General features: G+C 44.4%; 1 protein-coding gene across 1 annotated transcript in view; it reads right to left on the bottom strand.

The window, feature by feature from the left end:
- ITPR1 (inositol 1,4,5-trisphosphate receptor type 1) overlaps positions 1-23,999 on the bottom strand; it is a 1,666,678-nt gene that overhangs the window by 1,541,247 nt on the left and 101,432 nt on the right. Inside the window, exon 2 of the mRNA XM_086939209.1 lies at positions 2,723-2,830. Within this exon, the coding sequence (XP_086795335.1) occupies positions 2,723-2,814 (92 nt within the window). The 5' untranslated portion in view covers positions 2,815-2,830. The remainder of the gene's footprint in view (positions 1-2,722; positions 2,831-23,999) is intronic.

The following is a 23,999-nucleotide window of genomic DNA, read 5'->3' as shown; positions in this document are numbered from 1 at the left end:
ACCTTGTTCAACATCTATATGGAACCCCTGGCTCGAGTCGTAGAGAACTTTGGGGTGGGCATTGTCAGATGTGCTGACGACACCCAGCTCATGTTCAAGCTCACTCCAGATAGCGAGAAATTTGCCATCAATTTCTCTAGCTGCATGGCTGCGGTCGCCACCTGGATGGATAATAACTGCCTCCGTTTAAATGGTGACAAAACTGAGGTGCTAGTGGTAGGGAACAAAACCTCAATATGGTCCCAAGCTTGGTGGCCTACTTCACTGGGTGAGTGCCCCCACCCAGTCGAAAAAGTCAAAAACCTAGGGATCATGATTGACTCGGATTTGTCGGGAAAATGACAAGTCAATAAAACAATAGGCAAATGTATGGGCACGTTAAAAATCCTGAGAAAAACTATCGATCTTATTCCCATTGAAGCAAGGAAAACTCTGGTGCACGCACTAATAACACCTCACCTGGATTACGGAAACGTTCTCCTATTAGGTGTGAACCAAAAACTACTGCACCAGCTTCAATGCATTCAAAATGCTGCCGCCCGCATGGTACTGGGTTTACCAAAAAGAACATCCGCCATAGCGGCCTTGTCTAAGCTGCATTGGCTCCCAGTGAGAGAAAGATTCAAGAGTCTTTGCTATGCCCATAAAATTGCACACAACAAAGGTCCTACCTATTTAAGAAATCTTCTCACTATCCATCGTCCTACCAGAAACCTCAGATCCTCTGGTATGTCACAATTTAAACTTCCCCGGATCTATAGAGCAAAACTGGGTGGCCGCTCCTTTCGATTCCTTGGAGCAAAACACTGGAATGCCCTCCCAGTTCATCTGAGAATGGAGCCGTCAGAAACCCTTTTTAGAGCTAAACTAAAAACCCATCTCTTCCCCCATTAATACTTTTCTGTACTCTGTTCCGGTAGGCCGTAGGGAGTTTTGTCAGCAATTAGCACGGGGATACACAGTTGTGCAGCCATGCGCTTTATAAAACTCTTTATTATTATTATTATGTTGCGTTGAGCACAGTGTAATTTTGTAGCATATAATTATTTGGCACTGAGTGGTATTGTGTGGAGTGTATGTTGTATTCAGTAGAGTAAATGTGTGCGAGGGTGGAGAGCTAGTGTGAGGCAGATGGATAGACAGAAAGGTGGTTGCGTGCCTCTGGGGTTGCGGGTGGGTGTTTGTGTGGGTGGGGGGGGAGGGGGGTACTGCGAGTGTGGGATCGAGTGTGGGGGTGTTTGTGTGTCTATGTGTGGGGGTCGTGTGTGGGGGTGTGTGGTTTGTGTGTTTAGGGGAGTTGTGTGTGTGTGGGGTTGTTTGTGTGTGGATGATGGCGGAATTCAGTGCTCAGTACCAGTCTCTTGACACACTGAGACCCTTAAAATTTGGTTTTATACACATTAGGAGAATGAAGCCAGAACAAAATTGGAACCATTGGAATTCACATGATTCCAGTAGAGGGTGAGTAGCAACATGTTTTGTGTCGCGTACAGTCAACTAAGCAGGAAATGTATCAGGCATTGATAGAGAATATTAAAATATTTAAGGCAAAAACGAAATCGATTGAACCCCCAGCTATCCTTGAAATAGGGATATTATTGACATTGGTAAATCAAATATCATCTAAAAATCAATACTTGCACCTTGTCTCTGCACGCCATATATAATGAATTTTTACATCACAGGAAGAAGGCTAAGCTGGGCACTACAACAGTAAAAACGAGTGACTACAGGCTCTGGTGGTCTCAAGACACATTAGGGTGTGAGAGGACACAGAAGGTCTGCTGTGGTGATGAAATTTATTTATATTTGCACAGGTATCCTCTTAATAGACCTGTAAACAAAACCCTTGTTATGTATATAACATTGATTAACAAAGCATGGGATGTGTTATGAAGAGAGACAAGTAGGCACAGATCAATACTGCAATGATTTTCTTAGCCAAGAATGAAAGTATGTCTGCGTATGGAGAGGGTGGTAAATTGAATGAAGATGATGAATGAATAGGAGACCGGAACAGTAAGCGCGGGAGAGTAAGCTTCCTTTGAAGTCCGATGCCGAGGCACAGACAAATGGTGGTGCACGATGTGCACGCGTGGGGCGGTGGAGCAGCAGCCTTTGAAGTGATGCCGAGGCACAGACAAATGGTGGTGTGTTATGTGGCTGGCGATGGTGTGCACGCGCATAGATCGCATTAACTGTATGCAATCCGCAGTCGTTTTGGTAGACTTTTCTTTTCCACTTACTATAATCGCCGGAGCAATGCACAGGCGCAATGGCTCAGGCGAGACCTAAATACTACAAATAAAGCAATGCCTAGATTTCCTGTACTGCTTGCCCCCCTCTCCCCCCCCCCCCAATAAGACTCACTAGGTTTGAACTTCAAATTATAAGTAGACCTCTAGCATCCAACAATAAGGGAAGAGAAGCTACTACATCACCACAACTGGAATATGAGACTATGGGGAACATTCAAAACAAGATAACATTGTTCGGGGGTATTAAGGCAGCATGTGGTGTACGTAACTGACAAAGCTTACGTTTGAGATCAAACTCGCATGGAAAACCTGCCAAAATGTTCAATTAGTTGACGATGTAGCGCCACAAATTACATGCACTCCAAAAGGACAGAATACAGGTTCAGCTGCCCCAGCAACAGCCAAACGAATTCACAGAAGGCAGTTGGGGCAATTTGGCTAGTCAAAGATAAAACACGACTTACCCCAGCGTATTGATGAAGCCATTCACGGATCCCTCTGCATACAATGAGACAATGTCTCCCACGTGCAGGAAACTCGACATCTTGTCGGACATGGTTTAATGGCATCACCTAAAAATAAAAAGAAATGTTTTACTAAGAGGACAGCATTAATTTTGAAACAGGTGCTCATTTACAACAAGGTCCATTTACAGGCAAGTGCCTCATTTTAAACTGCGAGCCTCCTACAGGACAGATAATATGGGTGGCATTAGACACGAAAATCGCACACCGAGCTTAAATGAACATGTAAGCACAAAGAACATTGAAAATACAAGAAAGTCCGCCAAGTCGGTGATCGTGAAATGTCAGCAAGCACTGGCATAAAAGTAGGACTTAATTGCATGCAGGAGCGGTTTAGAGTTTTAGTACTATAAACTCTCCCTAATTCAACCTCTTGCTTTGTAGGCATAAGGGAGCACTGCCCAGTCTAGATACACAGTATTTGCTTTTTTTTTTTAAATATATATAAATTCTCATTTGACCTTATTTTCCTACATGGTTGAGACAATGGGATTTTTTTTCAATGCAAAAATCTCGGACAAGTTTGCTCTAAAGCATCATAAAACAATATACAGGTTTTCCAAAACCAAGGCTCTCATGAGACCCGAAATCTTGCTGGCATACAGTAAAGCTTAGTTTCTTTGCCTTTGTACTGGAGGGGTGCACCACCTGTAGATCTATTCATGTTGAAATGTTAGGCTGAGTAACATCAATTAATTGCAAAGGGCGAATGTTAGATCTGGGGGTCTCTATTTTGCAATGGGATTCACCTTTGTCCAAATAGGGACCCTTACTTCTAAGTCAGGATAAGGGGATTACACTCCTTAATAACCCCTGCTAACAAAGTACCTGGATGCGTAACGCAAAGTAAACAAAAGGCTAGCAAAAGGGGAGATGCGTTGGTTCTGTTATACGGGGGAACAGTTGCCTCCTGCTCAATGCTTGCGCAGAGTAGGGGACTCGTCGTGAGCCTTACCGGAGCAGAGGGGATGCGTAGATTCTCAGCCTGCGGGCCAGTTGCGTTGTGCAAGATAGCGCCTTGATGCCATGCGATCCAGTTGCGGTGCGAGAAGATGGCACCCTTGATGCGGCGATGCGATTATGCCCTGGCAGCCTTGCGACGACTCTGTACTTTGGAGCCACGACAGACCCTGCAACATGCTTCTCCTGATGATGCGATAGACTCTCGATGGCGTCACGCTTCCCCGGTGATGCAGGCAGCTTCGATGAACACGCACTTCCAGGGAGATGAGACGAAGGCTCGCTTCTCCGGCGTTGTGATGATTTCAGCTGCTGCGGCGACACGCTACCAGCAGCACGTAAGTGACTGAGTCAGAATTCCCAGCAAGGAAATTTAGGAGGGAGCTAGAGGTGAAGTCTTCCGTCCCTGAGACTTCATCAGGAGGCAAGCACAGTTCAAGCCCTTGGAGAATATTCTGTAAGATGATGGAAGTCCTTACAAAGTTCCTTCTCCTTTCCCGTGGCAATGAAGCAACCACTTCAGGCCAACCGAGCAAACAGCACACTGGCAGAGGGGCAGTACAACTCTTGCAGTTTCCTTGGTTCTTCTCCTTGGCAGAAAGGTATCTTGTTCCAGAAGTGATTACATTTCTTGGGATCAGGGTCACAATATTTATACCCCAAAATCCTTGGTTCACTGAAGGCAGAGAGGCCTCTGCCTAGTCCAAACCAGTTCCTGAGCACGTTGTTTACATGACTCTTTCCTTCACTGTTTAGGGCAGAGACATCAGACGCCCCACAGGAGGTGGAGCCAGCACAGGGGAGGGAAGATACAGCTCTGGAGCACTCTGTTGACATGATTCCTCCTCTCCTTTCACAGTGGAGGGCAGATACATCACACAAGCCACAGGAGGCGGAGACAGCATTGTAGAGGGAAGGCCCAGCCCTATTCAGGTCCCAGGTGCTACTCCACCCTCCCATCTAGATGCAGATCTCTATTGACCACTGGGCTGTCCCAGCTTGTCTCCTGGAATTCTCCAGCCCTGTCACTCACAAACCCAGGCAAGGAATACACAACCCAGCAGAGGCAGGCTCAAATGGGTAGGCAAGCAAATACCTACTTTCTAAAAGTGGTATTGCAAACAGAATATTAAAATAAACTTCACTAAAAGATGTATTTTACTATTCTGAGTTCAGGCATACTAAATTCGAATTTCTACCGTGTTCCCCGAGTCAGTTAGGATTACCTGTTCTCATAGGCCCATTCCGGGCTATGAGAACAGGTAGACTTCAATAGTGAAAAACGAAAATGGCTGTAATTCACTATTAAAACATGCTACACACATCAGACAATGTCATACCTTCTACTTAAAATGCACCCTGCCCTTGGGCCTACCATAGGGGTGTCTAATATGAAGCAAAGGGAAGGTTTAGGGACTGGCAAGTGGGTGCTCTTGGCCAAGTAGACATGGCCGTGCTAGACTTCACACAGGCCTTGCAATGGAAGGCCTGAGACACTTTACAAGCTGCTTCTGTGGGTGGCACAACCAGTGCTACAAGCCCACCAGCAGCATTTGATTTACAAGCCCTGGGCACACAGTAAACTGTACTAGGGGCCGACAGATAAATCAAATAACCCAATCATGGAATAACCAATTAGTACATCAATTTAACATAGGGATCACTTGCACTGTGGCACTGATCAGCAGTGGCACCGTGCCCAAAGCATAAATACAGCAAATACAGAGGAGGCAATCCGTCAAAAATGGAAGGGAGACTCACGCCAATGATGCCAGGTCTAACAGCGAATAACAAAGGTTTTAACTTAAAGCAAGGTGCAGAATATTCAATATACATCCTTAAACCACATGTGGGGGAATCCCATAAGAGCAAACACCGACAACAAGTTGTTGCTCAATGATATAGTGCTAATGCATTAAGGGACCAATAGACAATGTGCAATGCATTGAATTAGATACACTTTTTCAAAAAAAGTTTTTAATTATTCTGAATTACTGTTAGTTTATATAAATGAATAGTATTTTTTTTTAACTGCATTCAACATGAAATTGTTGAATGCAATATGTGTTAAGGACACAGGTAAAGATAATCTTAACATTAGTAATTAGTTAATGAAATAGAACAAAAATAATACCCAATTAAACTGCACTAATGTGTGCCTTGACAGTACTCAATATAGTATTCTACCCAGACTGTTTACTCTAATTCGATCATAAAAAAAGAGGAAGTAATAAGATGCACTTTGAGACTCATGCAAAATCACAAAAACGGAACTACAGTGACATCCGGAGAGTCCCTCGGCCAAGCACTCTGGCTCATGACATTATCAGGCATAAGCATGCCCTCCTCAAACGGATGTTCAAGGCTTAAATTGGTAGCCTGAAGGACAAGAAAGTGTCCAGCACAGGCAAAATGACTTCAGCAAACCCACTTTGACAATGGCTCATGTATAGACATGGATCTCTTTGGATTTATTTCAACCTTTTACCATTCATACACTAATCGCTAAATACTAACAATATGTCAAACAGTTCGTGCAAATTGATAAAATCTGGATCAGTCCGGTACTAAATGTTTAACAGTTCACATCATAATTAGAGGATTTGAAAAATAAACTACGCACAACAGGAATATTACACAGATCAAATTGAGATCTGCCCCATCACCTTCTGAGAAGGGCAGATTAGGGATGGTGGGACAATCTTCTAAAGAAATCCTATTCCAATCAGTCAACTGCGCAGAAGCAATACAGCAACACTGTGGGCGAGGCTTCTGGGAGAGAAGGGGCCCGCTTAACGGAAAAAACTTCCAATAAAGCGGTTGACAATAGATCTGCATATATAGATTTGAGAAAGTGCCATTAATCTTCACGCTAATGTGCTGCAATTTAGGATTCAATCCCCAACAGTCACCGCTCCAGAGTAGCATCCTAGGACTTCACTAAGTTTACGGTCCGTGCCTTATGACAAACATGTTCAAAGACTGACAGGAAACACTGGTGGCCCATAGGAGTGTTAGCTAAAAAGAAAATAGCAAACGTTATGCCCCAGAAAAGGACGACATTTAGGATGAGAAAGGCAACCAATCAAAAATGTTTTCAATCAAAATTACAGATTTACAACGCAAGCTTCTTGCACTTGTTGTAAATAATCCCGCTCCACAAGTTTTGTTTTGAAAGCATTAGCCATCCCCCAATGCACAACGCTGATCAGTACGCTAGGACACAATTGAAAAAGTAAGAAAGGCACTAGAGCAGTTCACAAACGTAAAATTCCTGCGACAGGAACAGATCAAAACAGCCCATATGAAATCAATATAGTCTTCGCATGGTGCAGGGTTTGGACATTTCCTGGCATGAACGATAACCCCACACACAAGCAAGTGGGATACGTTTTTTAAATCGAGAGAAGTGTGAGAATGCTGGGTGGTAGTATTATTGTGGATCCATGCAGAGTCCAGAACATTCCCTCAGAAATAGGCAGAAACTATTATTTCAGCAAAAGTTAGGCCTGCGGGGTATTCTTGGTAAGAAAGCGTAATGGGATCCATAAAAGTCATTTCATCCTGGACTCTCCACCGAGTTTACAGTAGTGTCTAGGTATAGTAGGGTTCTCTGGGTCGCCGCCAAGCTATAGCCCAAATACAGCAGCCACCCACCCTAAATTGGGTCAATTTTCATGGCAGAAATGTAGTCTCCACATTGCATTTCGGGGCATATTGCGAGGTTGCTGATAGGCCCAGCCACACAAGTGGGGCATCGTTTTTATCCAGAGAAGTTTACACCCAAAAAAATCCAAACTGCCTTTCGCTTGCCACGGGAGACAGATGCTCTAGGCCCCAGGGAGACAGGAAGATTGAGGTTAGAGTGGGGAAAAGGGGGGGGTGGGGGGGGGACAACACTTGATGCTTGAGCAGCCTGCACATCTACCATATTTGTTTCTTTAAAAAATGTATCCCTGGCATCTAGTGACATTTCTTCTCCCCACGACGCCCAAGGAAGGGACAGAATTAGCTTTGAGGGTCTTTAGGGGTGGGGGGCAGACCTGATGCTTTGGTGAGCCACTATTTTTACCATTTTACATTTAGCATACGTTAAGACAATAATGGAGTCCAACAGACCCCCCCCCCCATGCTGCACCCACTGCATGTGGAGACACTGCTGCAGAGTCCTGTGCTAACATGGATGTGTGACCAGGAGAAGCAGATCTAGTAGATGCAAGATCAGGACTGGAAGTTACATACCTAACCGGAAGGACTGAACTATCACCTGAATGTGCAGAGAATGGCTGAGCCCAGAAGTGCTGCGGAATGAACTAGAGACATTGTGAGGGCTCCAGGTGAGATTGGGTCCAGGTGATCAGAAAGCTCAGGACGAACAGAAAAAACTGCAGTCTACTGCAGATGGCGTCATAACCTCAGGTGATTCAGCTTTGATCAGCCAAGACCTTGGTGAAGAACAGAGGTGTTTATGTCGAGCAGAATGAAGTACCCACTTTGGTAATGGGTGAGGCCCACCACAAAACGCAATTACATCTGATGTGAGGGTAGGATCGGCACATGAAACTTAGTGTCCTGCAAATCTAGCGATACCAAATAGGTCTCCGCTTCCAAAGACAACAGAATCTCAGCTGGGTCAGCATCTTGGAATTATCCTTCCTGGAGAAAAAAGGTCATGACCCTGAAGTCTATGATTGGACGCAAACTGTAATCCTTCTTGGGATAAAGGAAGCATTTCAAAACATTTTCCTACATCCTGCTCTGTCTCCAACTCCACTGCTCACTTCAGAAACAGCATTGCCACTTCATGCAGTACGATCGAGCCATGATCAACGGAAAGGGAGGGATAAGGGAGGTTGACAGTAGGAAGGGTAGGGGATACCACCATTCCATGATCTGCAGTATCCATGGATTACTGATATTCGAGGCTCTTAGACAAGGGGAGAGGCGGTGCAAGGGGCAAGGAAATAGTGCCTTGAAACCAATTTGCTGTAGGAGCCGAAGTAGTCTTCTTTCAACTCTTTAAAAGGGACCAATGGTTCAAAGTTCGGGCCGGAAAGCTTATGAAACTCAGTGGGCATATTTATTTTCGTTTCATTGGAGGGCATCCTTCTCGACTACAGAATGGAAAGATGCAACCTCGGGATAAAGTACTTAAGGGAAGTCCATCTCTAGCACGGTCTCAAAACCACTAGCTGAAGTGAGGCCAGCAAAACTAACAGCTGGGTCAAGAAACCTGATCGAACCCTTCTCCAGTTCCTTAAAAATCTAAGGGATTAGATTGCGATCCAAAAAAATAAAGGATAGATGGCTATAGGCAGGAGCAGGTTCCTGCTGATACTTCTCCAATAACCTATAGCCTCTCTTCTGCATCTGTGCTATTACACAGGAAGCTGTAGTCGACCCTGTATGACCCAGCATCGGTGTTGGCAGAGTCCAAGCATATAGGGGAGGATATGTGGCGACTAGGGTAATGGCATTTAAGGCAGCAAGGATAGATCTGCATACTTTTGGACCAGCGAGAAAAGAGTGGACTTGCTTGCATCGAGACAAAGGGTCAGCTCCAAATGATGCTAGAGTTGGCATAAACATGGGCATGCCATATGGGACCTTAAAGATTGGCCAGAGGAGCATAGAGAAAACACAAAACATGGTGTTAAGAACTTTCACTTGATCTAACCGTGGGGCTACGAAGTCGGAATAAGGAGGCATATGTGCCAAGGCTGCTCGGAACAGGAGGATGCAACTGCAGGCTCCCGAGGCAGTACCAGGAGTGAATTCACCGGCAAAGCCAGTATGAAAGTAGCAAGAGGTAATCTCTGGCTCAGAGGTTGAAGTTACTGTGAGAATCGGAGGGCACCATGGTGACTGACCTCTAGAAGCTCAGTTTAACTTTCTTTGGTCTCCTCCAGGCGTGTGAAGATGGTGACCTCAAGCAGTCCTAGTGGTGAATCTTCACTTCTTGTTGCGGGCCTGCACTCTAAAACATTTAGCTTAACTCTTCTTCATTGCCTGTGGGTGTATATTGAGCCAATCACATGACCTGGTTAAGGTCTGACCGTAAACACACCAGGCAGGTGGAGAGATGGTTTGTGGTGACATCAGCCTGTTGTATTTGTTTTACAGCTTTAACTCCAAAGTGTTAGGAGACAGAGCTTCACGCGGTTTGGTATTTGTAGAGAATTTGGAGCACCCGACTAAAACTCCTACAGAAAGCTCCGGATCTGTAAAAAAATTGTGGAAAAAAGATAAAACACCATGGAGCCAGGGTGGGCACTATATAGTTTTGATTAAGTGACCAAATATACCATCCATAGCAGACATTGAGCCAGCACCCTCCATAGCAGACATTGAGCCAGCACCCTCCATAGCAGACATTGAGCCAGCACCCCCAACAGGTGTCAAAGAGCCCTTTAGTTATCTGGATCCAATACAATGCCTTGGATACATCAAAGGAGAGAAATCTTCACGTAGAAGTATTAGAAGCAAAAAACCACAATGCAAACAGTCAATCCACACAGACTAGCAGTCGCAGTACCAGCAGCATGCGCTTCTCACTCCAGCAGTCACCCCATGAGAAGCACAACAATCCCTCTCTCCCCCACCACCGTAATGTACAGTGCATGCAGATGTATTGCAAACATTAAAATACAACAAATTATAAAGCAGCAAAGAGTAAAACTCAAAGACAAATGAAAATCCCATCTTAATAAATCGTCGCTAACAGTTATTGGCACTGAACGGCGATCATGTGGAGAGCACAGTACTTGCTGTATATCTGTAAACTGAGGGCAAACAGCCCACAGCTGCCTCGAGGACGGTTTATGTTTGAGAAGCCATGATGTTCAGTCTGTGACAGTGTTTAAAAAATGTAAACCCCCCCCCCCCCCCCCCCCGAGTCAAAACTTTAAAATATCTTAAAAAGCGGTGCATTGTGTTGATTAGCAAAGCCAAAGTGAGGAAAGATATCATTTGTGATGTAACGTGACGTTTATGAGTAAGATTTCCCATTTTATAGTCTTTGCATACTAATTCGGAAACTCCCTAATGTACAATTGTATGAATGCGAAAACTAAAAGCATGCCTCTGGGAGGACATACTTGAGCACTTTCAGGAACAGATGAGCAAGGAGAAGTTTGAGTGGTGCCTATATACTAATTTGAGATAGAAATACAGTATTGATTAACTTAACAGCTTATACACTAAGTGGTGTTTATCACCGATGCTAATACGAAACTAAATGAGCTAAAGTGTTTCCTCTGGGCAGGCTTTCGTAAATACTGTTAATTTGTTTTGAATGCATCTTATAACTCAATTGGTTAAAATACAAAAACTGTAGAAATGTCTACGGAGGAAAAATTCCAACCACATGAAATGTGTGTTTTACTTTTGCATTTTTCTTTACAGGATGTAGCTGGTTTATGACTTTTTCATGAAAGTTTACAGATGTATACTTTTTGTATTTTGTAAAAACAGCCCTGGAGAAGCACAATGTGTGCTAAACACATGTTGATTGTAGAATGTATTTGCTGTATACAAGAGATCTAATAAAGAAGAGCAAAAAGAAAACTACGAAAAAAATGCGTACTGTGTGACTTGGGTACATACCAGTGTTCTTTTGTATTACCACTATACTGCTGCCATTTCAAAGTGAAGTAAAATAAAAAAAAGGATGCTCTTAGACGGTTCAACAGCATTACAAAAACACATTGAGTGCATGGAAAACAGGATAGCTCTTGCTGGCATTCTAACAAGTGGCCAACAAATTACACCATATAAAGACACGAACTGACAGTACTACAATGGGTGGGAAAAGTTAGGCTGAAGAGGAATTTTGAACAAATACATTTTGGTATTAATGTTTATGCAAGGTAGACATTATGGCAACCTAAACAAGAAACCTGACTCCACTGCAGCAAACAATTAAAAGCTTCATAGGTGCTTTACTGGAAATCATATCAAAAGAACAATGGGTCACTGGTCATGCTCATAGCAAGTACCTCTATTTTTCTTGTAGAGAACAATGTTCTCTACCAATGGATATACAAATCGCATATATGTGAACCACCAATATATAATGAAATAGTCTCCAATAAACAGATTTCAAACAAATACATTTAAAAACTCAGTCATGGTTAGAAGTACAATTTAATTCGAGGTTTTATTTATAAAATGACAATATTTATGTATGATTCAGTGCTCACAAATCTAAAAGAAAGGGTGAGTGACAAGTGAAACAAGTGCATCATAAATAAAAAGACATAAGACTCCTTCCTTTGTTTAAGTTTGGAATGAAAAAGGTGGGGTCTATACAAGTCTATGGTAGAAGGCGTTTCGGCTCAGTCTTTAAGAGATCATCATCAGGACAGTGAACACCAAGCATCTTTCTTAGCCAAGTAGCTGCGTGGGAATACTCTATACCAGTAGGGGGGCTTCTCCTAATTGGAGTACCAATGACGAATCCAGGAGACTGCTGGTCGGATGCTTTTTTGCCACAGCAGCTAGAAATGTTTTGATAGACTGTTGGTTAAATCTCGTGAAGGACATCCCAGAATTAATAAAAGAGGGCGCCCAGTGAAGCGATTGTACGCACTGGCTCGATCGGAATATGGCACATCACAATATATATTCAACATTTTGGTATTTAAGGACTGAGGGACAGGAGCCTTGAGCCCCAAAAGAAAAAGCAGCAGCCAAGTTTGAACTGTAAATTACAAATGACATAATGACAGCCGGTGTGCCTCACCGTATCTACATGAATGAGGGCCATTTTGAAATTCTTATTCAATATTATTCTGCAGTTTGTTATTACCACTCGAACAGAAGCATCATTTTACAATTGGACACTCCACTTTGAAAATAAAGTGTTTGGGAATGCCAAAACACACGAACAGGTGCTGGGGTCTTAAGGGGGATTGGGGGGGGGGGGGGGGGGGGAGTTTAAATATGAATAATGGGTAGCAGAGGGAGTGGGGCACCAGCTTTGGATTGGTCAGGTGGACAATCGGCCACTGACCGATGGGCCTGTGGTTGAAGTCGTTCATGGGCCGTTTTTTGGTGGCCATTAAGTCTACCACAAGAGCACAACATCAAAGGCTGTAGTTAAAACCTTTGCATACATATGAAGAATCTGACCTGATGCTCATTAAGGTCAGGCTGCTGCTCTGGCAATTACACCATGAGGTGTCTGCCCTCTGCTTCCCTTCAGGTGAGACAGTTGCACAAGGAGCTCCTGATGCCATTCGCACTTCCTTTGCAGGAAAGAGGACTAGAGCGAATTTATCTATAAGTAGCAAACTTATAGATAAATAGGAGTTCATGGTATGTTTCATAATTATGAGCTTCCAAGCATAATTTTTTCCATTGGAATGTAAATTCCCAGTTCAGGTACTGGCCCTATAAGCCTTGGAATACTTTAATGCATGTTTGCCGACACTTACCGCCATGATTTTAACCAAGGAGTTTATTGCAAAAGGTTGCGATCTGCAAATGTGGGCCACTTATTTGGCCGCCCGGGCCAAATTGTTACCCCAATTCAACCCTTGTGAGCAATTACAAGCAGGGTGAATTGTGTGAAATAAAAAATAAAATGGAGAGCAATGACTAGCGGGTGTTAAAGGAAAGAAGGGGATGGCTGGTAGGAGAACAAGACGGGAAGGAGGGGGGGGGGGGAGAGAAGAGTCCCTTGCTTTAATAAAGTGCTAAAAGGAGGAAAAAGTCCTTCATGCAAGCAGGGGAAGTGTACAACACATCCAATCAGTCGCAATAATAGTGCATGGCACAGATTATTTGCAAGTATACCATTTCTAAAGCGCATTAGACCAAAAAGCCTCAAAGCGCTATTTACGAGAGGGAAGAGTGAATACAGCGACAATTCGAAGCAGACAGACCCTCTATCATACACCTAGAACAGGAAGCAAAGTCATTGAGTAAGGAATAGAGCGATGATGAGTCAGACAAGGAAATTCATCAGGGTCAAGGGGCTGATCAAAAACCCACTATGATTTGTAATGTACATAAGGTCTTTGACCACGCAGCTGAAGCTGCCTGGAGCGAGCCCTAAAATTGCGGAAGCCTTCATTTTTAGCAGGGATGCTTAAGCAAATCAAGGGTGGGTTGAACAGCCAGCCATCATTTCATGTAGGTGTCTGTTGCAAGTCTCTCGTGCAAGTGAGTAGCAGTGAGGAAAAACTGAAGAGGGAAGAGCGCTGTTCATCTAGAGATTAAAATACCCCGCCGAACCGAGGCGAGAAGACACTTCAAACAAACTCGAACGAGCCGTCGCTCGCAGGGCTATTTCCGTCCCTCTTGTTCGTGTTGTCGAAGCTTATTCCACTGACGCCCCCGGACGCACTTGTATTTATGGACAGCGATGGTTGGATAATAAATTCATAAATGCCGACATCTAGGTTTTCGTGCAGGCAGCCGCCGTGGAGCCTCGGGCTATAGTTCAATGGAGAAAGAAACGCCGCCAGATCTTTCAGAAACCTACAATTATTAACTAAACCAAGAGCTCGGGGGGGGCTGTGGGCCGCCAGGCAGGGGACGTTTGGCGGTATCCTGCATTTCTGTAGCGAGGTTTCACTTTGCTTTAGTGCCTTGTTCAAGTAGAGTAGCTGCCTGCGATGCAGGATGTAACCTACCTGCGTACTGCACTGAAATATCAAAACCTTTTCAAATGATAAACATATGCATGGAAAGGACGCAAGGACCCCCGAGACAGGAGTGTGGGACTTTAATACAGCCACCTTACAGGCAAGGTTCCTGGTATATATATATATATATAGCGCTGTACTGCCATTAGTGTGGACTCCGCGCAGTCAGGAGTTACAGTGCATTCATACCACCGAAGTCCATACATTCAATGTATGGATTGCCCCATAACTCCCTGAGCAGTGGGGCCAATAGAAACGTTTGTGGTTTTCAATTATTGATTTGTCCATTTAGTCGAAGGGTCCCTATTAACTGAAAGAGTATCCACTTAGTTTCTATGATGTACACCACCTTGTCCTTTCTTACTGTAGAAAGTACTTCTCACACTGCATACCACTGCCATTGGGATGTGGAATTGGCACAAGAGATTAAACTCCACAATGTTTTAATATTCATGACAAGGGAACAGCCAACCCGTACAAACACCTGGGGGGTTTGTGATGCACCTCCCACTAAGTAAGAAAAACTGTAAATCCTTAAAAGATATCCCTCCTAGTCTTAAACTAAGCACAGAGCCTTATGCTCACACTGAGCAACTCCACTGCCCCTGCCGTTCCTCTGGGGCGGTTCAACTAAACAACAAACATTTTACCAACTGTAGGTTGCACCACCCAATAGTAATGTCCAAAAGGAATTTATTAATGTCCATTCAGTGTCGAAAGTACTCAAACTTCTTTATTCTTCGATTTTGATAAACATACACCAAGCAGCCAACGCGTTTCGTTCTATTAAAAGAACTGCACCAGGGCAAAATTAATCTGTACTTCAAAAATTTCAACTCTAAAATTGTAAAGGGGTCGTCCAGTTTGTCCCGTACACCAGTCAAATCAAATGTAGCATCAGCAGGCAAAGACAAAATAGGTCTCAAATGCCTATTCAAATTGTTTCGTTCTGGCCCAAATCCAACTCGGATAAAGATGTAAAGGCTGATGTGCCAAGGTATCACGGTCTCCTGTTACGTAGCGTAAAACTAGTGCCGGCTGATGCTACATTTGAGGTGAATTGTGTACGGGAGTCATTAGTGGAACAAACCGGACAACCCCTTTACAATTGGAGTTGAAATTTGACATACAAGCATATTTCAACATTTAACAAATCAATGTACACTCAATTAGGTCTAGTTCTAGAGCGCTAAGCAGGCCTTCCTAATAAAATTCCCTTTATTTAAAATGTAAACAATGTAATATTAGAAAATGTGAATATCTGAAACTATAAGCTTGATTTTAACTCTATGCCACAAACATGCATAGCTATTGGTCTTGTGGCCATGATTAATAACATGTACTCAAAATAGAAAGGTGAATTGCTTCCAGAATGTATTTGTGTAAACATTGGTAAAATAGAACACTCGGAGCCTTAAGAAGAACACATAACCTGATCACAGTATGGTGGTTGTCAAAGGGGTTCTGGTCAACATAACACCAAATTGACAGACAATCACACATCACTCCCTACACCCCTCAAACTTCAAGAAGGATGTTACCGACCACCTTGTATCTTTTTTTTTTAGTACACATATATGTCTCAGGGCTTTGCACTCTACTCAGCCCCTCAATGGATGATTAAACCTTCAACCTGGGTCTCTTCTACAATGGTTCTACAGGTGGCTCCATTATCTGTTCAGACAGGGAGGAGCAGAAGGGCCTTCCACTGCGATTGAGAAGAAATGTAAACCCAATGGAGAACACCAACACAAAGATCTAGAACGCCATCCTCTTGAATGGAGCTGCAGCGTTAAATCATGGGAAACGGGAGGTACTGCCCCTTAGTGCCAGTAGTTATCCTACTTTGAGGCTCTGGGGTAAATAAAGGGTCAGAAGTTAAGATGCCTCGCTGCAATTTAGCTGCCATTTACAGAGGCACTGAAAAGGGAAAATTACCTCACAGGGGGTTTATAGACTACTTCCTCCAAGGGCTGGTAGACCAATCTGATGAAGGCCCATAGTATGCCATCTACCTCCAGCAGAAGTAAGTCTCCTTCTGCACTAAAGTGCTTTAATAGGATGTGTTCCCTCTCCCAAGTAAAGGTGGCAGGATGTACCTCTATCATTTCTTTTTAACTTCTCTCTATTGGGTTCTTTGTTCATCCAACAAGGATCCCTTATGCTGCTTAGAGAAGATCTTAGATCTCACTGGCTGACTGGTTGTTAGAAGAAAAGCTTGTAGCATATCCAAGAACATTCTGCTTGTCAGGCCTAAGAAAGGATCTTTTACTCTGTCAAGCAAAGTTGAGTCCCTTGATGTGGGATTTCGCTCTAATTTCCACTTAGTTACCACAAGTTTCCATTATACCCCAAACCTTAATGCCGGTTAGTGGTCATTTCACACTGAATGAGGTTATTTATCAGTGAAAACATCGGAAGACTGCCTTTATTGTAATTCTACTTTTTGGCCAATGCCAAATTGATGGCACAAAGTTACCATTGAATAAAACAGCCACCTGATCTGGGAGAAAGTCGACATGCCTTTAAAAGGCAAACATAACTTTACCATCAGGGACATTAAAACTTCCTCGCTTACTTATACTAGGAGGGAGATGTCACCCAATTGTGTACATTTGTTCTTTGGAGTGTTTACCATCAGCGCACAAGCTTTAAAAAAAAATTTTTTTTTAACTATTTTCTGCTCTTCCCCATGTAGTGATTAGGCCAGAGTGAAATTTAAATTACACTGGTGAAATCTTCATAATTTCGGGAATCTAATGATGGCTAAAAGAAATTGCTGAAGTTACCCTATTACGCCTCGCTACGCAATAACTGCAGTTTATGGCAACATTTATAGCACAGAATGTGGAGAACCACAACGCAAACCTCCATCATGTTTTTAGGGATATCTTTTAGTGCTAAATCTATCATAGATTGACGCAAGCTAAAATATAGCATGAAGTGACAGATTTGTATTTTGCGAAATATTACAATTCCGTAAAAGAAACGTAGTCAAACTTTGCACAACTCTACTATTGATCTTAGAGTCATTTGGTAAATCATTGGCTTCCTCAGGGAGGGACTTGTGTAATCCTCTTTCACCTGGACATGAGATAGTCAATTGCCAGGAGAGATTCACTAGCAAGGACTTAAGGACTTAAGATTGACAGTCTACCACTGACGTTTAGGAAAAGGCCCAATTAAAATCATACAAATGGTGTACTACAATTCCAGAAAACCAAACCTACGTTCAAAGCAATTTATAGGATGGGCATATTATATGGAATCAGGGATAGAGAAGTGTGGCTGAATGGTTAGGGCGGCAGACCCTGATGCAGTAGTCTGGCCGGGACCAGGGTTCAATTCCTGCCTCAGTGGGTCTCCGGCTCAATTTCCTCAGACCTGATAATTCGCCTCTGTGCCTATTCTGATCATGAGCCCCACTCTGCATCTCTGGGCAATAGCTTGCTTAATCTCTACCACGGCCCCAACAACGCTGAGGATGCCACACTTCACCTTGGGGGTGCCCAGGAGTGGGCTCCTCACAGGGAAAGGCCAGGAAGGGTTTCGTACAAAGCGACAAGATGCCTCCGGGTAGTCGTGCGCTATATAAGTGCGTAATTATCATCTATACTAAGTCTGAGTAGTTCATTGGGATGGTTCCACGACGCAACATTGCATGGTTTAATTGATAGCCACACACCAGCGTGCTGTAGTAACAGTGCAGAGGAACTCTTCAGCTCTCTCACAGGAGAGAATAGCAGTTTGAATTGGTGCGCCCATCCACAGAGCACTCCTCTCTCCCCCACTGTCCTGCACATAATACTTCAGCAGCACTATAACCATCCACCAGTAATAACAGTGTCACAAGCAATATGGAGCCTGCAACCGCACCGTTCACTGAGCTCATCCCACCAGCCTCGGATGAAAGTATATAACAAACACCAGTGTGTGAACCCACCTTCTCATATCATTAGTTCATCAGTTTGGCATATTTCCAAACACCTTCAAAACTGGTCACATCACCTGCTAAATAAGCCCAACTTTAATTCCAAATAACTAACAATTTATCAGCCAATCAATCATGTAACTACTTGCACATGGCAGTCGACAGTTGGCAATTAGTTGTACAACTACAACTTCAAAACCAACAGGTCTGTGCAATTAGACTGGAATTGCCCATAAGGCAGCATAAAACAAGCATTTACAATGCAATAGGACTCCCATTCACGCGAGTGAGCTATTGGCATTGTAAATGACAAGGCCTTTGTTTTGGATTTTAAAACAAATAAAAGCATTGTCATTTACAATACTAGTAGCTTAAACTCTTGCAAATGCAGGACCTATTGTATTGCAATAAAGGGCCTTCTCGACCTAGCTAAGATTGTAAATATCAGAGGAAGAGACCAGCCTGCTACGTCTTCAAAGTAGTGATAAATAGTACAGTGAAAAAGGTGGAGGTATTCGTGGTGGAAGTAGTGGTGGTAGTAGTGGCAGTGGCATTATTGGTGGCGGTGGTGGTGGTGGTAATGGTATTGGTGGTGGTGGTAGTAATGGTATTGGTGGTTGTATTGGTGAGGGGATGTTTTGAAAAGCCTGCTTTAACACCCTCAGGTGGATTTAGTACAGATGACATGCAACACAGATTTGTTAACTTTAGCCCATTAGCACAGGATTATGTGCTACCCGGAATTTACATGACAATTCGATGATCATTTCTAAATCCATTTTACTTGGGGGGGGGGGGGGAGGGGGGGGTGAAACAGACAAGAATGCCGGGTTAAAGGGATTGAAAGAAGGCACCTGTGTTGCTTAAAAAAACCCAAGCAGTTTCAGCTGAAGCAGCATATGTCCGGCCTGCAGTTAGAGAAACTCAAAGTAAATCGTGCTTACAGACTAAATACCAAGTACCGCGTAACAACTGAAGTAAAAGGGCCAGTCGCCATGGGAGGGTACAAGTGAAGACCAGGCTGTACTAAGGCGGGACTAACCAGCCTATTACCAAATCCGAATGCAGCATTTATGAAAGACAATGACAAGCCAATGTAAAATATGGGAGGAGTGGGCGCAGCTTCTCTCCCATACTCTATTGCAGCAGTCTCACAGAGTGAGAAGTTCATGCGTGCTGCCGCTAGGCTAGACCTATAAAATGAAGGGTCACTGAATAGTCTACAATATTTTTCAGATCACCGAGTATGCAGTGGCCACACCCAGATTGCCTTCCACACCGGCTTAGAAACCATTGAACCACCAACCCCACATAACTACTTACACAGTACAACGCAATGGTTGAAATCGAAAAAACAAGAGTGCCCAAATTCCAGTATATTTCTTTTAATGTGCAAGATAGATCAGTCAAACAAGACTCGGTTAGGGTCTTAATCCCTGCCCCTCAAGTAAGCAATGTACCTGGTTATAATAAAACTTTCTCCTGATTTAACCCACAAAAGTACACACTACACCAGTATGTCAACTACTAAGAACCTCCGTCGCATAACACTCTTCTGCCAAACTTGATCGTACAATATTGCATTCTGCATCACAAAACATGGCCCATTTCCACACACTCTTCCCACCCTCATATGACAATTAAAAGCAGGCTAAAGCACCCAACCCCATAAATGCACAAAAGGACCCACCCCCCCCCCCCCCCCCCCACACACACCCATCTCCGTGTGAGCGGATGACAATTATCTATGTGAGGGATCTCCTAGGTGGACTAGACCCGATACCGGGAATAATCAATCACGGACATCGGATGGATTTCAGGCCTAGGCATAAAAGAATCAAAGTCAACGTCTTCTTTTTCAGAGACCAACCATACCCTGACAAAATTAATCAAGGGTTGCTCTCCCTACCAGTTGCTCAACACACTTTGAAATATTTGGGTAGCAACACAGATCGCTCACATGCGGACATGTTGGAAGGTAACCTTAATAAAGCCTTCAGAGGTATACGCTCATAAGTGGCTTTCTGGAGCTCGTTACCTCTCTCAGCAAAGGGCCATGTGGCAGTGTCCAAGATGGTGGTGCTACCACCGCTCCTTTATTTCTTTACTAACTTGCCAATTATGTACCCCCAATTATTTTTAATACGCCGACACCATATTATCGGACCTTGGGGTACGGGCCATTGTAGAGTAAGCCTTAAGAAGCTGTAAATAGACACGGAGGGGGGCTGGGCACACCAGATTTCAGAGGCTATTACTATGCAAGCCAATTGCAGTGGCTATCCTACTGGACGGTGGGACGCAACCTACAGGAGATCTGTTTCACTACCAGAAATATCCCGCAGGGACAGATGCACTCCATGCTATAGCCACAATGTAATAAAACCCTGACAATACCGCCTTTATTACAAGTCGCACCGGCGTGTGCTGGAAGAAAGCCCTGAAATACACTTCTAACTGCAACCAATACGCAGGTAACATCCCATTAGTAGTGATTCCACTATTGAGAGGTAGGCTCACAAAACGCAAGCTCAGTCCGTGGCTGGATGCAGGAGTGGGTACGGTAAGGGCACTCTTTAGCGGGGAAGAACAATTGTTACTCACCTGTAAACTGTGATTCTCCAGTATTGGCGTCTTTCATAGATTCACATGCTTGAATATTCCCCGTCGAAGTGGGAGCCCCACGGTAAATAAAATCACAATAAAACCAATATATGCATATACAAACAATTGCATACTTACCAAAACCATAAATACTTATAAGTACCAAAGTTAGCATTAACACACAGGAATACATTAGAAGAAAAAACACCTATAGCATATCCATGTCATTAGGTTAGTCCAAACTACAGCCAATCAGTCGCAAGCACCCCCTCTAGAACCTTCTCCTCAGAGGCTCAAGCCCTCAGATTTTCGTAGCACAAGTGACAAAACAGTCTAGAAGGAGAAGCGAGCCCCTGAGGGGAGGTGGGTGGGTCGCATGTGAATATTAATGACACCAATACTGGAGAACCACAGTTTACAGGTAAGTAACAATTGTTCTTCTCCAATATTGGGGTGTCTTTCATAGATTCACATGCTTGAATAGAATAGTGAGCAGTAATAGCTGGCCGAAGACAAAATAGCAATGCATTAGCATGAAAATGCAATGAAATGACAAAGCTGCCAGACAGATAATAGTAGAAACCATACAGGCGAAGGGAAGGCAAGAGGCTCACCTTATTTTTAAAAAAATGCGAAGCACCACTTGTCCCCCTGCTGTATCAGCTTCATTGAACGTCTCAAGGCAGTAGTGCTTTGTGAAAGTGTGTCTGCTGGACCACATGGCTGCTCGACATATTTGGTGAATCTGCACACCAGCCTACAGGGAAGTAGAGGATGACATTGCCCTGGTGGAATGAGCTCTCACTGTAGATTGAAGAGGCTTCCCGGCCTTCTGATGACAGAAAGAAATTGCCTAGGAAATCCAACATGCAATAGTTGGCTTGGTAACAATGCCCCTTGCGCATGAGTCCGTAAGCAACGAACAGTTGATCAGACCTACGAAAAGGCGCTGTCCTGTATATGTAGAATTTAAGCCATCTTAACGTCCAATGAATGCAAAAGTTGCTCCGCCGGAGATTGGGGATTAGCGAAGGTCTTTAAGAACACTGGTTCATGGAGGTGAAAATCAGTTGGCACCCAAGGCATGAATGGTGCGAAATACAACACAGCCCGATTTGAATTGAAGGAAAGGAGGCTGAATGGTAAAGGCGTGGATATCACTCACGCGACGTGAGGAGGTCAAAGCAAGAAGGGCCACCTTCCAGGTCAAAAATTTCAACTCCGCTTTGTGGATGGGCTCAAAAGGCGCCTTCATCAATTGCACCAAAACATTGAGATGCCAGGTAGGAGGACGACGCCGAATGGGCGGGAACATCCCGAACAGCCCCTTGAAAAACTGCTGAATGACTCTGGAAGAGTAGTGATAGGAAGACCCATCCTGCCGAAAACGAGATTGCCACTAGGAAGACCTTCAAAGTTGAGTGGGAAAGTCCTGATTGAGCTAACGGCAGAAGCTGAGAAGAAGAGGAGTGCACAGGATGGATTTTGGCAGATGCACACCAGTGACAGAACCTTTTCCACTTTAGCTTGTAAGTCTTGACTGTGGACAGAGCTCTCGTATTGGCAAGAACGTCTGTGCATGCTGGCGAAATATTCAAATGGGCAAATTCAAGGTGGTCAGGTTCCAGGCCGATAAATTGAGAGAGGAGGGGTCCAGATGACAGATCTGACCCATGTCCATTGTGAGGAGATCCACTCGAGGACGAAGGAGAATGGGTTCGCACTGAGAGAAGCAGCAGTTCCATGAACAACACTTGTTTAGGCCATCTGGGAGCGATCAGGAGAATGTGGCACTGCTGTCTCTGCATTTTCCACAACACTCTAGGAACAGCGGAAGAGTCGGGGTATGGCATAGGCAAATAGATTGCACCAGTCCATCAAAAATCCATACCCGCATGACCCTTGATGGAGAAGCCAACTTGCATAAGAGTGGCATTTCCGGTTCACAGAGCTCGCAAAAAGATCCATGTCCGGGCGACCCCACAGCTGAAAAATGAAGTCCAGAGTCGGCTGATGCAACTGACTCGTGGGTCGAGGACACGGACCTGCTGAGGGAATCCGCTAGGATGTTAGAGATGCCTGGGAGGTGAACCGCGGTCAGGGTAATTTGGTGACGGAGTGCCCAGTCCCAGATGCTCTATGCCAACTGAGAAAGGAGCAGTTGCTTGGTGCCGCCCTGTTTGTTTACATAGTGCATACTGGTTGTATTGGCGATTTGAATGAGCACTGATTCTCCCTGGAGTAGAAGTTGGAAAGACTTGAGTGCTAGGACAATGGCAATTAGCTCCAGTCTGTTGATGTGCCAGGAGCAGGGTCCACTTGCCCTTTATGGAGAGCCCCTGAAGTTGTGCGCCCCAGCCTTCCAGGGAGGCATCCGTGGTAAGGACGAGCTTCGGAGCGATGGTTAGGTAAGAAGTTCCGGCAGCGATGTTTGACGGTTGAGCCCACCATTGGAGAGCGGAACTCATCCGAGCGGTCACCAGGACCAGATCGTTGAAAGAGCTGGTGACCTGACGCCACTGTTTGTCCAGTTCCTAATGAATTGGGTGACTCTTGAGCCTGCAATTTGGGATCAGGGAGATGCAGGAGGACGCCATCCCAAGAAAGGACTTCAATACACAAACTGAAACGGATTCTTTTGAACGGATGAGAGTGACTAGGTGTAGAATCCACAGCAGACGCTCGTGGGACACGAATGCCTTCGCCAGCGAAGTATTCAGAGTGGCGCCTAGAAAGGTCCTGCAGGGAGCTGGATCGACCTGAGACTGCAGTGTTGATGGATAGACTGAGGGAGTGGAATAGAGTGACAGAATCGAGTGTCCAGAGACGACTGATGGCGAGATTGGGACTTGAGGCAGTCGTCCAGGTAGGGAAAGATTTGACCGCCCATTAAACTTAGATATGCCATCACCGGGGCCAGGACTTCCGTGAAGACGCAAGGGGCGGAGCGAAGGCCGAAAGGCAGAACCTTGAATTGAAAGTCTCTGCGCCCTACCCGAAAGCGGAAGTACTTCTGGTGTTTTCGAAGTATCGGGACGTGGAAATAAGAGTCTTGGAGATTGATGGTGGT

This window comes from Lissotriton vulgaris, chromosome 9 (assembly GCF_964263255.1).
Source record: "Lissotriton vulgaris chromosome 9, aLisVul1.2, whole genome shotgun sequence".
NCBI classification, from domain to species: domain Eukaryota; kingdom Metazoa; phylum Chordata; class Amphibia; order Caudata; family Salamandridae; genus Lissotriton; species Lissotriton vulgaris.
Note: the sequence above shows the minus strand (reverse complement) of the source record. Positions and strands in the feature narration are given on the sequence as shown.